The 12079-nt window shown below is 43.1% G+C and overlaps 1 protein-coding gene across 1 annotated transcript in view; it reads left to right on the forward strand.

Moving 5' to 3' along the window:
• KCNK13 (potassium channel, subfamily K, member 13) overlaps positions 1-11228 on the forward strand; it is a 67804-nt gene extending 56576 nt beyond the window's left edge. The window contains exon 3 of the mRNA XM_010584015.1: positions 10222-11228. Coding sequence (XP_010582317.1) covers positions 10222-11228 — 1007 coding nt within the window. The remainder of the gene's footprint in view (positions 1-10221) is intronic.
• The last annotated feature ends 851 nt before the right edge of the window (positions 11229-12079 follow it).

The following is a 12079-nucleotide window of genomic DNA, read 5'->3' on the forward strand; positions in this document are numbered from 1 at the left end:
CCTCAGCCATGGCATTTTTAACTATGGAAAGGATCAGTTCATTCTACCATATTTCCTTTTTGTTCCTTCAATAAATTCGTGTGTAGCTTGGAGTTTATGATATTGTAGCTGTTACAGTTTTAAGGAAAACCAGTTAGTGTTAAATAATCTGCTGACCCGCTGGGGGCAGGGGTCTAACACTTTGCTGTAGTTTGAACTCGAGTCACACCTACTTACCACAGTTTTGCCAGCCTCTGCAAGGCATGTTGGTGTCTCCCTAGGGAGAGGACTTATGTGATGTGTTGGCTAGTGGCAGGGTCAGATGAGTCGCCTGGTTTTGGTGCAGTCGGGCTGGACGAGCAGGCGCACCCTCCCCTCGAGACTCAGGCTGGGCATCCCTCCAGCACATAGCAATCTAATTATTTTTAATTTATTTACTTTGAACAAGCGAAACACTACTACTTTAGCATTCTTCTTTTATCGAGGCATCAAATAGAACTTTATTTTTGTATTGTAGAATATAGGGCTTTCATTTCTCCAAACAGAAATAGCAAAAAGCTGGTTCCCCATACACCCAGACAGCGGCCTTAGGGCTGCAGCCTCTGCCAGGGGCCTGAGACGGCGGGACAGGAGCACTGACTGCTTCACTCGCTGAACTGTAGCTGATGCTACTTGTCCACAGAACTAACGCTCGTCATTATTACAGTACCCGTACCAAGGTATCAGCTGCTAAGCGCACTTTGGCACAGGGTTTCAGGTTGTCTTGGGGCCACGCACGCACAGGTTTACACCCAAATTGGGCCCTGAGCCCTGCCGGAGCTGGGCTTGGTGTCACCGCCCAGGCTGGATGTTCCTATGGAGGAGAGAGGTGGAAGCTGGTGTCTGCAGCACGTTTGCAAACAGCTGCCGGCACTGAACCCTTACGGCCTTCCCAGGGGCTGGGAGGTAGTAGTATAGATGTAATCGAGCACTTGAACACTTCTGCAGCCCCAGCAGAGTTACTGATATTATTCTGCCTTTTAGAGCCTGCCAAACTGTTGATGGCTGGTTTTGATGGGTGCTCAGGCTGGAACAGATGTGGTGTTGCACCCATACATAGGGCTCGAGTACCTTCTTATATGATATATTAAAATTAATATTTAAGTAAATATTAAATAGAAACATGTTAATAAAATTTAGATTATTTAATTAGATAAATGTTTCTGTGTTTTAAGACTAAATAAAAGCTACACAAACCTTTAAATGACTGTTCAACTAAGTCACAAAAAAGTTTGAAAATAATAATAAGGTATTTTCAAAACTGAGCCCTGTTCTATCCTTATAGTAACACAGAAGGTGTACAGACTTACAAATCTATCTAGGGGTGATGGAAAGGCACTGGACATAGCACCTCAGGCTTCAAAAACTACATAAGAATTATGAAGGGAAACCAGAATGTAGGCATAAAATATTTATACATGGACTTTGTGATAGCACAGGAGCTGTAACAAGGCTGTGTACATTTCTCACACAAAACCTGGAATGAACCTTAAATAAAATATAACCTTAATTATATAAAGCAGAATGGCAAGGTTTCCATAAATTATCTTATGTGAAAAACTTACAATAATGAAAATTACAGAGGCTCTCTCCCAAAGAGTCATGTATTATTTAAGGGCTACACAGACATTATAACAGAGGTATCAACAGACCCATAAGGCTGTCTATTAAAATTGAATTTTTGTTATATTTTTCATCCAATGTTGTCCCTTTAGCATTTTTTTTACTTACGTCTTTTGTATTTCTTAACATTGGAAGCTTTTCTTAAGCTAGGTTTCTGTTCAAGGCAGAACATGTGGTTTATGTATGTGAAATGAGAGAAGGACAGTAACAGGTATCCAGCTCTCCAGACAGGTTTTAACAGTGACTCACTGTGAGTTGAACTTCGCTGTGTTACATACAGACATTGCCTCACATACACTAACAGCTTTTCTTATGCTCTCCAAAACCAAATCAGTGAAAGTCCCAAGATTTTGGTATTTCTACCCTCAAAATCCCATTCACACGCTCGGCATGACACTAACCTGTATCTGTGTTTCAAGACTGGGTTTTCAGAAGGCTTTTCTCAGAGGCTAAGAACTGTTACGCACAATCTCTTACACAAGTCTTTTGTATCCCCACGGTGGCACAGACTGAGCACGGGACTCGTGCAGTCCTTGAAGCAGTATCTCCCTCCTGTCCTTCGGCCTCATTGAAACAGTAGTGAGAGTGCTGTCCGCCAGGTTTGATAACTCTCCAAACCAGTTAGAGAGGGGATGAGAAAGTGTAGACTGTACTTGGGTAACTATGTTTATTGTTTCATCAAAATATCTCATATCATTAGTTTCAACATCTATATTGCCTTTTAGGATTGGACGTAACCCTGCCAGGAGCTCTGCAGAAGATTATATCTCTCTCGGCCCACCTCAGCACAACATTGCAGGTGCAGACTGGTGCAGAAGGAAGCAGCAGCAATGGCACTCAAGGCAGGGTCCCAGGTCACCAAGCAGCCGGTCACTCAGCTTAGTAGTATATCTGCAGATATGACTCGGCTCTAATAGCCCTGGAGACATTTCGAGCTTTTACAGCTCCGGAGTGCTCAGAATGCCTGGGTGGGAGGCACAGAGCTTGCTTGGGCAGGCAGATCTAGAAACAGAAGAGCATACAGCACAAAGGAGCACTGTTATAGCCATACATCCCTGCCTTCCTGGGCAGGCTGAGCCCTTCTCCACCATGTAGCCATCTACATGAGAAAATACCATTGCCAATGAAATAAACGCTACCACACACCAGGCTATCCCTGATAAAATATTATTTTGTCAAGTAATTGTTGCAGTAAAGGAGAGTTTCAGGACATGGCTAGCTCATTCTCCCCTTCTAATCAGAGAGAAGGTCAAACTGTTGAAATGAATGGTTGTGACAAAATGTATGAATGTGTGTCTCACTAGCCAGCCACACAGTTCAAATGTTGAGCTTCCACTGATGGGAAATCACAGAGGTGTGTGTGTGATTTTCTGCATACACTTAGCAAAATGAACTGCACTAGACATTTTTTTTTATTATCAGAAATTGCACCCAAGTCCAAGTTTACTGCTGTCAGGTAGCTGTGACAGCACTGTTCCTGCTTCTACGGACATCTCCTCTCACACAGTGAAAGTCTTCACAGAAATGTGTCTTTTTCTTCTCTTCCAGGAAGGACTTAATGTCCTCGTTCCTTTCCAGAACAGGACTCTGTTACAAGCTTGCTGAGGTAGGAATGTCATAAAAGGAGTGATGTGACATGATTTGAGAGTACTTTAGCTGTTCCTACAAGAGTTCCTACCAGTGACCATTACTCCAGCAGAACTAAAGTTTTGCTAGGACTACTTATTCTGCTCAGAGAGCACCAGAGTAGGCTATCATGGCAGAAGTGAATTTTGCCAAATTATTAGTGTCAGCACACTGTAGGAACAGTGCGCAGTACAGGACATTTTCTCAATAAAGTGTTTGAAGTACAGCTTCTCTTAGAGTTACTTCTTCTGCCTCTCCTTTAGAAGCACAAAATATCCTTACGTAGATAGCTCAGTACAGAATGTGTCTGAGGGAAAGAGGGTCAGCATCTTTGCAGGTATGTAAGACTTCCTATGTTTCTCTTAATTACTATTTTCTTGATCTTTTGACTGCAGTTGAAAGTCTTGGTCCTATTATTTAGCTTGGTTCACATCTGTCATGATCCTCAATCATTTTCCAGTGACTGTTCCACTGGTGAAATTCATTTTCCCAGCGCGTCATGACCAAAGTAGAGCTGATGATAGAGAGAAACAAGGAAAAGAGTTAATCGAATAAATAGAAAATGCATTAGGAATACAGCCACAACATCACAAAGAGTTCTGATCGTAGGCTAAACTGGAAAGTGGTTTCATGATGATATTTATATTTCTAACATCACAATGATTCATTATTGTTGCTATAGTGTTACCCGTTCTTTCTGCCCACTTCCTCTTTGTGGGAAAGGCAGGAGGAGCAAACTGCACACATTCAAAAAGGAAATGAAACCTCTCAGAAAAGAGATATTTTGCAGAACAATAGGAAGACCCAATCTTGTGATGCAAAATTAACTGTAAAATCTATACATCTGTCCTAGTCTTCCTACACACACGTTATATTCAGCGCTCCAGGCTTCATTCATGAGGGATTAGGATTGATGAACTGTTTCTCATACTCTTTCATGGCATCAAGCGTACCAGGAAATGAAAACTGAAAGTTTAATTAATATAACCTCTGAATATCAGGACATGCAGAATGAAAACACATGCCAACCCATGTATCACCAGGCAGAGGGAGGTGACAGTGGGTAATGATCCAGGAGAAATGCTTACAGCAATCGGTAGCACTGGAGTAGTTTACAACAGAAAAGGTGAAATGACCTAAAACTGGCCTGGAGCAGGCAGCTGGATTCCCTGAGGCTGTGCGTTCTGTGTATGACATGCCAGGATGTGGGTGGCACAAGTCCTGTGCCTCTGTGGCTGTGTCTGGGGAATGGGATGTGACAGGGCTGGGGGACATGGGCAGAGCTGGGTGGGATGGCTGCACAGCCTCATCCTGGGTGGTCTGGCTTTTGGAGGCTGGTGCTTGGTTTAATTCAGTTTCTCTAGATTTTCAGAGTCTGATAAATCAAAGCAATGAGGAAAGAAAATAGGGAAGCTAGATTTTTTGTAGAGTTGACTAATTATAGAAAGTTGATGCCTGGTTCCTCTTGTTAGATTTCAATATAAGCATGTTACTGTTAAATTGAGATCAATATTTGCTTAATTTTATTCAATATTTACCTTCTGTCAGAGGATTCTGCTTTAGGGGAACTTCCTGTTGGACCTCAGTCCTTCTTATCAAACTGACTATTGGTAAGAATTACAGCTGCTTGCTTTTCTTTGGTTATACCCAGTACTTGCTTCGGGAAATCATGAAGCATAATTATATTATACTATTGATGTGTTTACACTTTTTAATTGTTCTTTTGTATAAGTAACCTGTATCCTCTTGGAACCCATAAGGTTTGGGTTTTTTTCGTGATTCTCTACCCCATCCACTGGGTGGGGAGGAGTGAGCAAGCAGCTGCGTGGTGCTTAGTTGCCAGCTGGGGTTAAACTACGACAAAGACAAACAGAATTCCTATGAAAAACAGAGCAAAGCACAACACATCAGTATTCCCTGCATAAATTCAAAGTACTTTTGCGTTGCAAATATTTTATATAGTTCTGGTCCTGCTCCTTTATCTTGGAAAGACTGTATTAATGTAGAAAAGAAACAAGAAAGGCAATAGGGCTAGTTAGAAGTATGTTGTAGCAGATTGAAAACTAGAGGCTATATGTTGTAGACCTCTTCAGACTGGGGAAGAAATGAGAAAGAAGAAAATAATAGAAGTCTATAAAATCAGAAGGCTGAAGGTGAAGGGAGAATGCACATAGAGAATGGTGATTGCTACAGCTAACTGCAAAAGTGGGAAGCCTGAAATCAATTGTCAAGCAGCAGCTTAGACAAAGACTTCTTTTCCACAAAGCACAATTACATTGTGGAACTTACTGTCTCAGGTTTAATGGAGACCAACCGTATAAATGATTTGACAAGACCGATGATCAAATTATTAAACATGATGTCCTCAAAGCCTCTAAAATGCTGATTTCTGAGAGCTGGGAGGATATCCCCAGGAAAGGTCACTCTGTTCCTATTTTCTTCCCTATTCACACTTTCTTGTATCCTTTCACTGTCAACGACAGCAGTCTGACTCAGTATGGCAGTCCTGTGTTCTTGCAGTTTGGCCCTGCTCACCCAAAGTCTCTAATCCCAGGGCAGTTGACACCCCTCAGCTGGCACATAAAACATGGATGGCCACCTCCTGTAGGTGCATGTGACACACTTAGCTATCTCAAGCAGACAGCAAAAATGAACTGGCAAGTCTATATGCACAGTCTTTTCTCTAGCATCTGCAGGAATCACTGAAGTTATAAGGACTTTGCCTTTGGTTAACATTTTAAGGGATTGGAAATGAAAAGTCTGCTGTTTGTAAGGCTGTACTCTCTGTTACAAAGAGAGGACAGTTCAGGGACAGTTCTGCCTGTACAGGTCACAGACATGGAACTGGGGGCTGCTGGCCCAGTTCTGGGATACCCCAACAGGAAACAGGGGGAGTGCGATTCTCCTGGGACAGTGCAGGGACTGGAGAAAGACACCAGGCAGAGCAATAGGTGTCCTACCATTCTGCCAACACTTCAAACTGACATATTTCAGCTGCAAAATAAAATATTTTGGATTAAAAATGCTGCCTCAATCAAGCATGTTAGTAGTAATTCAGATACCTGGTGGCCTGTTCATCTCTGGTTCAGTTTGTCAGGTAGGCAGCATCTCATGTAGCATGTCAGAGAAAGCCTCAGCTGCTATGCAGAGATCTGCCAGGCATTTATTAACATTACCTTTTTGGGAAAAAAAAAAAATCTGCAATATTTCAGTTTTTAAATGCTGTAGTGGCATCCCAGAGTCCAGTCTCCTTTTCTATAATGGAAGGAAAAAAAGCATTTTACAAACAAAGTAGGGAATCCATGTTTTTTAGTCCCTTGCCCTGTAGAGTATCTGAAGCAGAAGAGAAGGGATAAATACTGCTTTTGCTAGTGTCTCATCAATCTTCTGGAAAATATATGGTGAGGCACTAAAGCTGCCTCTGGGTGGGGGAGCACAGGTGCACTTTGCAGCTACCAGGTGTGGGTGCGTGGAGATGTCACCTGGCTCTGCAGCAGCCTTCGCTCGTGTCCCTTCCCGCAAAAGAGCCACCGCAAGCCCTCACCAGGCCCAGGATGCAGAGGGGATGTATGGAGACACCCGCCCCCAGGACAGACATTGCTGTGCTAAGCATTGTCTTTGCTTTCAGAGAGAACAGCTCATGGCTTTTCTGATGCCCAAGTAGTGTGTATGAACCCAGCATGCAGACAACAGGCTTCTTTTGGTGCCCTTAGGTGAAAGGGCAGAGTTTTAGTGTGAGAGCTCTCACTGACCTCATGAAGGAATAGATTTATCCATAGATACTCTGTGTTTGCACAGCACAAGATCATCAGTAATATTACTATAAAAAGAACGAATCCTACTGATGTGCCTTTTTGTCCATGATTGAGCCACATTTTTCCTTGAAGAAAGTTAGGGAAAAGAAGAGGCAGATCCCACTAAAATAATCATTTACTTCCAGCTAGTGTTTGCAGGGCTGTTGTATGAAAAGGGTTTTTGAAAGAATTCATGTTTTAGCAGAGATTAATGAGCAACGCATTTCTTATTTCACAGCCAGCAAGAAAAATTAGAACAAAAACTTAACCTGAAGTTGTGTTGGAACAGATTAGGTTTAGGTCTTTCAGAAGGACAAAATCTAATGAAATTTTTGATGGGTTTTATTTGACCACTAGTGAAATATTGCATTCCATTTTAAGACGATGAAACCTTTAAAATTCTGAAAGATTTTTCAAATAATTTTTTCCATTCTTTTTACTTCAAACTGAATTTTATTTAGCTAAAAGGTAATTGTGATTTTGAAATTAGAAGTTTTATCATGAAAATGCCAAAAGAAAAGATTTAATTTAGTTTCAACTGTTTCAGCCTTTTACAATTTTGCCCTCCTGCATTTCTTGGCTGAAACAATTCACCAAATTTACTTGGATTTATGAATATTTCAAGCATCCCAGGAGTCCATTTGAAGAAAAATGTACTTACTGTCAAACAAGTCCTAGTCTATAATACAGCATCCCAAATTAATCCCAGGTGTAATACAGTGATGGTCAAAGTTAACCAGGCATGGTGCGGCCCAATACATGGACTTACAAGGCATTTCAAGAACTGAAATTATTTCTGGGACTAAAAGCTTATAGCTCATTTTTGAGAAATGATCTTTAAAGGAAAATACTTGTTAAATTAATATCTTTATACTGCTTTCAGGTTTTCCACTTTAGTGCTTCTTTGGAAATGTTAGTATTGATTGCTACATACTGAGATTCGTAAATAGAAAAATGAACAAAAAATTACATTTCCTCCAGGAGGTAAAAAGAGTGCCCCTCCTGGAGAGGAAGAGCTGTCAAGGGACAGTCACACTCAGAGGCTCACTGCCTCTCTGGATCAATGTTCTGCGTCTTTTGGTATTTATAGTTCACCGTGTAGTTCCCACCATGCCTATTCGGGTGCCTTTGTAAAGCCTTCGCTAGTGGGTTTTTACCCACGCAGAACTGAGCTCAGAGACAAAAATCCAGTCAACTAAACAAACGAACGTGAGGAGCTCAGGCTCTGGCCGTGGTGCCAGCGGCAGGATCCCGAGAGGGGCCTGTGGGAAGCAGCCCAAAGGCATAATGCCACGCTGGAGGTGTGAGCCTTAACTGCATTTCTCTTGCCAAGGCACTTGCTTTATGCTGTGAGAGATGTGTGGAGTCCCACGCTGTTCACCCTGTGTCAGAGGCTCCCCACCTTTCCGTCTCTGCCCAGCCTGCAGCTGCTTCTCTTCTTCAACGAACAGGGTGGGCCAGGGACGCGGCAGCCCCCCACCGCCAGCTGCTTTGGGCAGATCCCACCAGCTGCAGAGAGGTTCCTCTCATCCATTGGTCTTTACGTGTCTGTCCACAGGGTGGAGGTCATGACTTGCATATAAGTCAGCCTGCACAGAAAATAAGCATCAAAATGAGGATTGTAGGGCAATCAGGTCATGGAGCAGAAGGGGAAGGTAGAAAGCGAGTGGAAATATTTGTGTGCCAAGGGGAACAATGGCAGAAAGTTCTTGTCACAACGAACATTTTGTCTGTGTCGTTAGCCTCTTGTCGCGCTGTTCCCCACAACACAGAGCTGCAGTCCAGCTCTCTCTGGCACAGAAATTTGGTGAGGAGGCTTAAGCCTCCTGTAGCATCTCTGGACGCTGCAGTTTGGCTGTGGATGCAGGTGAAGACGCAGCAACCCTCGAGAGCCCACTCTTGGGGCTGTCGTTCAGAGTGGGTCATGCTGGAGGGGTGAAGGCAAAGGCTGTTGCTTAACCATGTGAGGCAGGAGCAGTGTTGGAGAGGAATCTGTGCTGGTAGCAGATTTCCAGTGAAGGGAAGATGAGTGCAGTTCAGCACTGTTGGAAACATGGTCTCTTCAGACTGCAGTTTTCTGTCTTCCAAGCACAAGCACATCACACTGAGTATGATTTCCTTTATTTCCCAGAGCCTAATGTCTTTATTTCATAATTAGCATCTCACAATTACAAAGAGAGGGAAACAAATAACTGTGTCTCTTGTCCAATGTGATTTTTCTGTCCTCTCAGCAAGATTGTTTTGGCTTAATTATCGGTTATGTAATCCCTTATTAATCCTAATAAAACAGCAGCAAAGTTATTTATCATGAGTATGACTCCAGTTTGCTCAGTGATGTTCTGGACATGCTTTTTGTTCTTTAGTAATATCTTATTAAAGCAAGATTGTCTTATCAATAGTTGTAAGCAAAACAAAACTACTATTTGCAAGCTTTAGGAAGGGAGGGATTTGAGAGAAGACTGAAGCACCTCTGACCTGAGAAATCCCACGACAGAGAATGAGACCAGAGGAGACTTCTGTTAAGACTCACATACAGACTTAACTGTGGAGTGGGACACAGAGAAATAGGAAAACTTCAGCAATGCTGATTTAAAAAAGGGCTGGTAATGGGTGACAGACACCAAGTTCAGACACGGGGAAGCTCTAACGCCTGCTGGGGATCCCCACAAGAGGCTGCTGACCCTGTCAGGGGCTGCGTCCTCCGGTGTGTGCTCCCAGCCTGGGCTTCCCCAGCCAAGCTGCGGCGGGTGCTGGGTGCTGGCTGATGTGCCACCCCCACTTACAGCAGGAGCTAAGTGAGGCTCAGAACAATTTCACCTTGCATTGCAAAGATCTGGTGGGGATGGACCCCTGCAAGGCAAGAGCCCCACCCTGGGTCAGACCCATGGTGAAAACAGCATCGGAGAGAAGGATGCGGGTGCAATAACCCCAAAGCCTGGAAGTGATCCAAGGCACAAAGACGGATGGAGAGAGCCTAGCAACCAGACAACAATTCAGACCTCCACTAAATTCTCTTTTCTTTCCAGTGTGTTTTCTTCTGCTTTTTGTTTCATTCTGATTCTGGAGGAAATGCTGGCATAACTTTCCTTCCCCTTACTGCTGGCACATGGTCAAGCACAAGTGGATAACAGCTGGGGAGTGTGCCCTCGCTTTTTCCCAGAGCTGAACTGTACCACAGGGATTTCCTGCCAGTTTGTCAGTCTTGCATGTGACAAAACTCCTGACACGATAACTGCAAGTTTATTTTTTTCAACTGTTCTGTTTTGTCTTCCAGGGTTTGGCATGACCACCCCAGCCACCGTTGGAGGCAAAATTTTTCTGATATTTTACGGCCTTATAGGATGTGCAGGGACCATTTTGTTCTTTAACCTGTTCCTGGAGCGCTTGATCACTGTCATAGCCTACGTCATGAAGTCCTGCCATGAAAGACAGCTGAGGAGGAAAGGGGTCCTTCCTCACAACAGCCGACGGGGCTCAGGGACCTCTGAGGTGGACAGCCTGGCGGGCTGGAAGCCCTCTGTGTACTACGTCATGCTGATTTTGTGTGTAGCATCACTCATCATTTCCTGTTGTGCCTCTGCAATGTACACACCGATTGAAGGGTGGAGTTACTTTGACTCACTTTACTTCTGCTTCGTGGCCTTTAGCACCATTGGTTTCGGTGATCTGGTCAGCAGCCAGAACATCAAGTATGAGAGCCAAGGCCTTTACCGCTTTGGCAATTTCGTCTTCATACTCATGGGGGTGTGCTGCATCTATTCCTTATTTAATGTGATCTCTATTGTCATCAAACAATCCATAAACTGGATACTAAAGAAGCTGGACTGCAGGTGCTGCCACAGATGCCAAAGAAAATTATTTCGTTCACGGAGGAACGTGGTAATGCCAGGAAATGTGCGCAGCCGGAGGAACATCTCCATTGAGACTGATGTTGTCAATGACAGCGACACAGACGGACGCCGGCTGTCAGGCGAGATGATCTCCATGAAAGATTTCCTGGCCTCCAATAAAGTCTCACTGGCCATCATGCAGAAACAGCTCTCGGAAACTGCTAATGGCTATCCGAGGCAAATGAGCTGTAATTCAAAGCAAAATGGATTCTCTGGTGGGGTTGGAGCCCTAGCAATTATGAATAACAGACTGGCAGAGACAAGTGTGGATAGGTAAAATAATAACAGTAATAACAGTGAAACAGTGTGAACCATTTCAACAAGTAGAGAAACAACATGAATCAAGTGGAAATAGCTAGGGAGAGAGTGTCACCAGAGGGTGGGATGGATGTGAATGGCATACCTCCTGTTAGAAGACCTCTGACACTTTGGGGGGGCTGTCACTTAATGTCTTTGCTCTTTGAGTTGCACCAATCTCAGCCTTCCTTCTTCCCCTTCCTTCTGTTCCTCAAGCAGGTCACTGCAGGAGAAATTTAATTTAGCCTTCAGATCAATTTTCCATGTCCTGCTCTCCTCCATTTATGTGAAATACAGATTTCAGGATAGGAAATCTGTGGTATGGGAAGAAACCAAGTGTGTGTACTGAATACATTCTTAGTTCAAAGATTGTTCTGAGCTTTCTGTCTTACTCTCATCATATCTGTTTTCTAAAAGGAGCTTATCTGAGAGCAAAAGAGGAATCAGCCTTTTTCTGTGATATTGCACATCTAATTTAATGGAATAAAACCCCCAAACTATTTTCTTTTATATATCACTTCTTAAAATGCATTCCTATGTGAAATAGCTGGGCTTGAAAAGCCAGCTTCTGCTGCAATTAATATTTGTGTAAATCTGGAGTAATTCTATGAAAGTTGGTAGGACTATTCTGGAGCTATTGTGATGTGAATGAGAAGAGAATTTGGCCTTTAGAATTTAATTTAGTCTTCCCTTTAAAAGGATACTGTCAAAAGTGATAGAATAAAAATTTATACTACTTTTGTTTTCTTCACTCCATTTGCAAAACACGTGATTTTTTTCTAGGCTACTTTTTCTTCTAGAATTTAATCATTGTGCCTTTCTGTTTCACAA

This window comes from Haliaeetus leucocephalus, unplaced genomic scaffold, assembly GCF_000737465.1.
Source record: "Haliaeetus leucocephalus isolate CR32 unplaced genomic scaffold, Haliaeetus_leucocephalus-4.0 Scaffold932, whole genome shotgun sequence".
NCBI classification, from domain to species: domain Eukaryota; kingdom Metazoa; phylum Chordata; class Aves; order Accipitriformes; family Accipitridae; genus Haliaeetus; species Haliaeetus leucocephalus.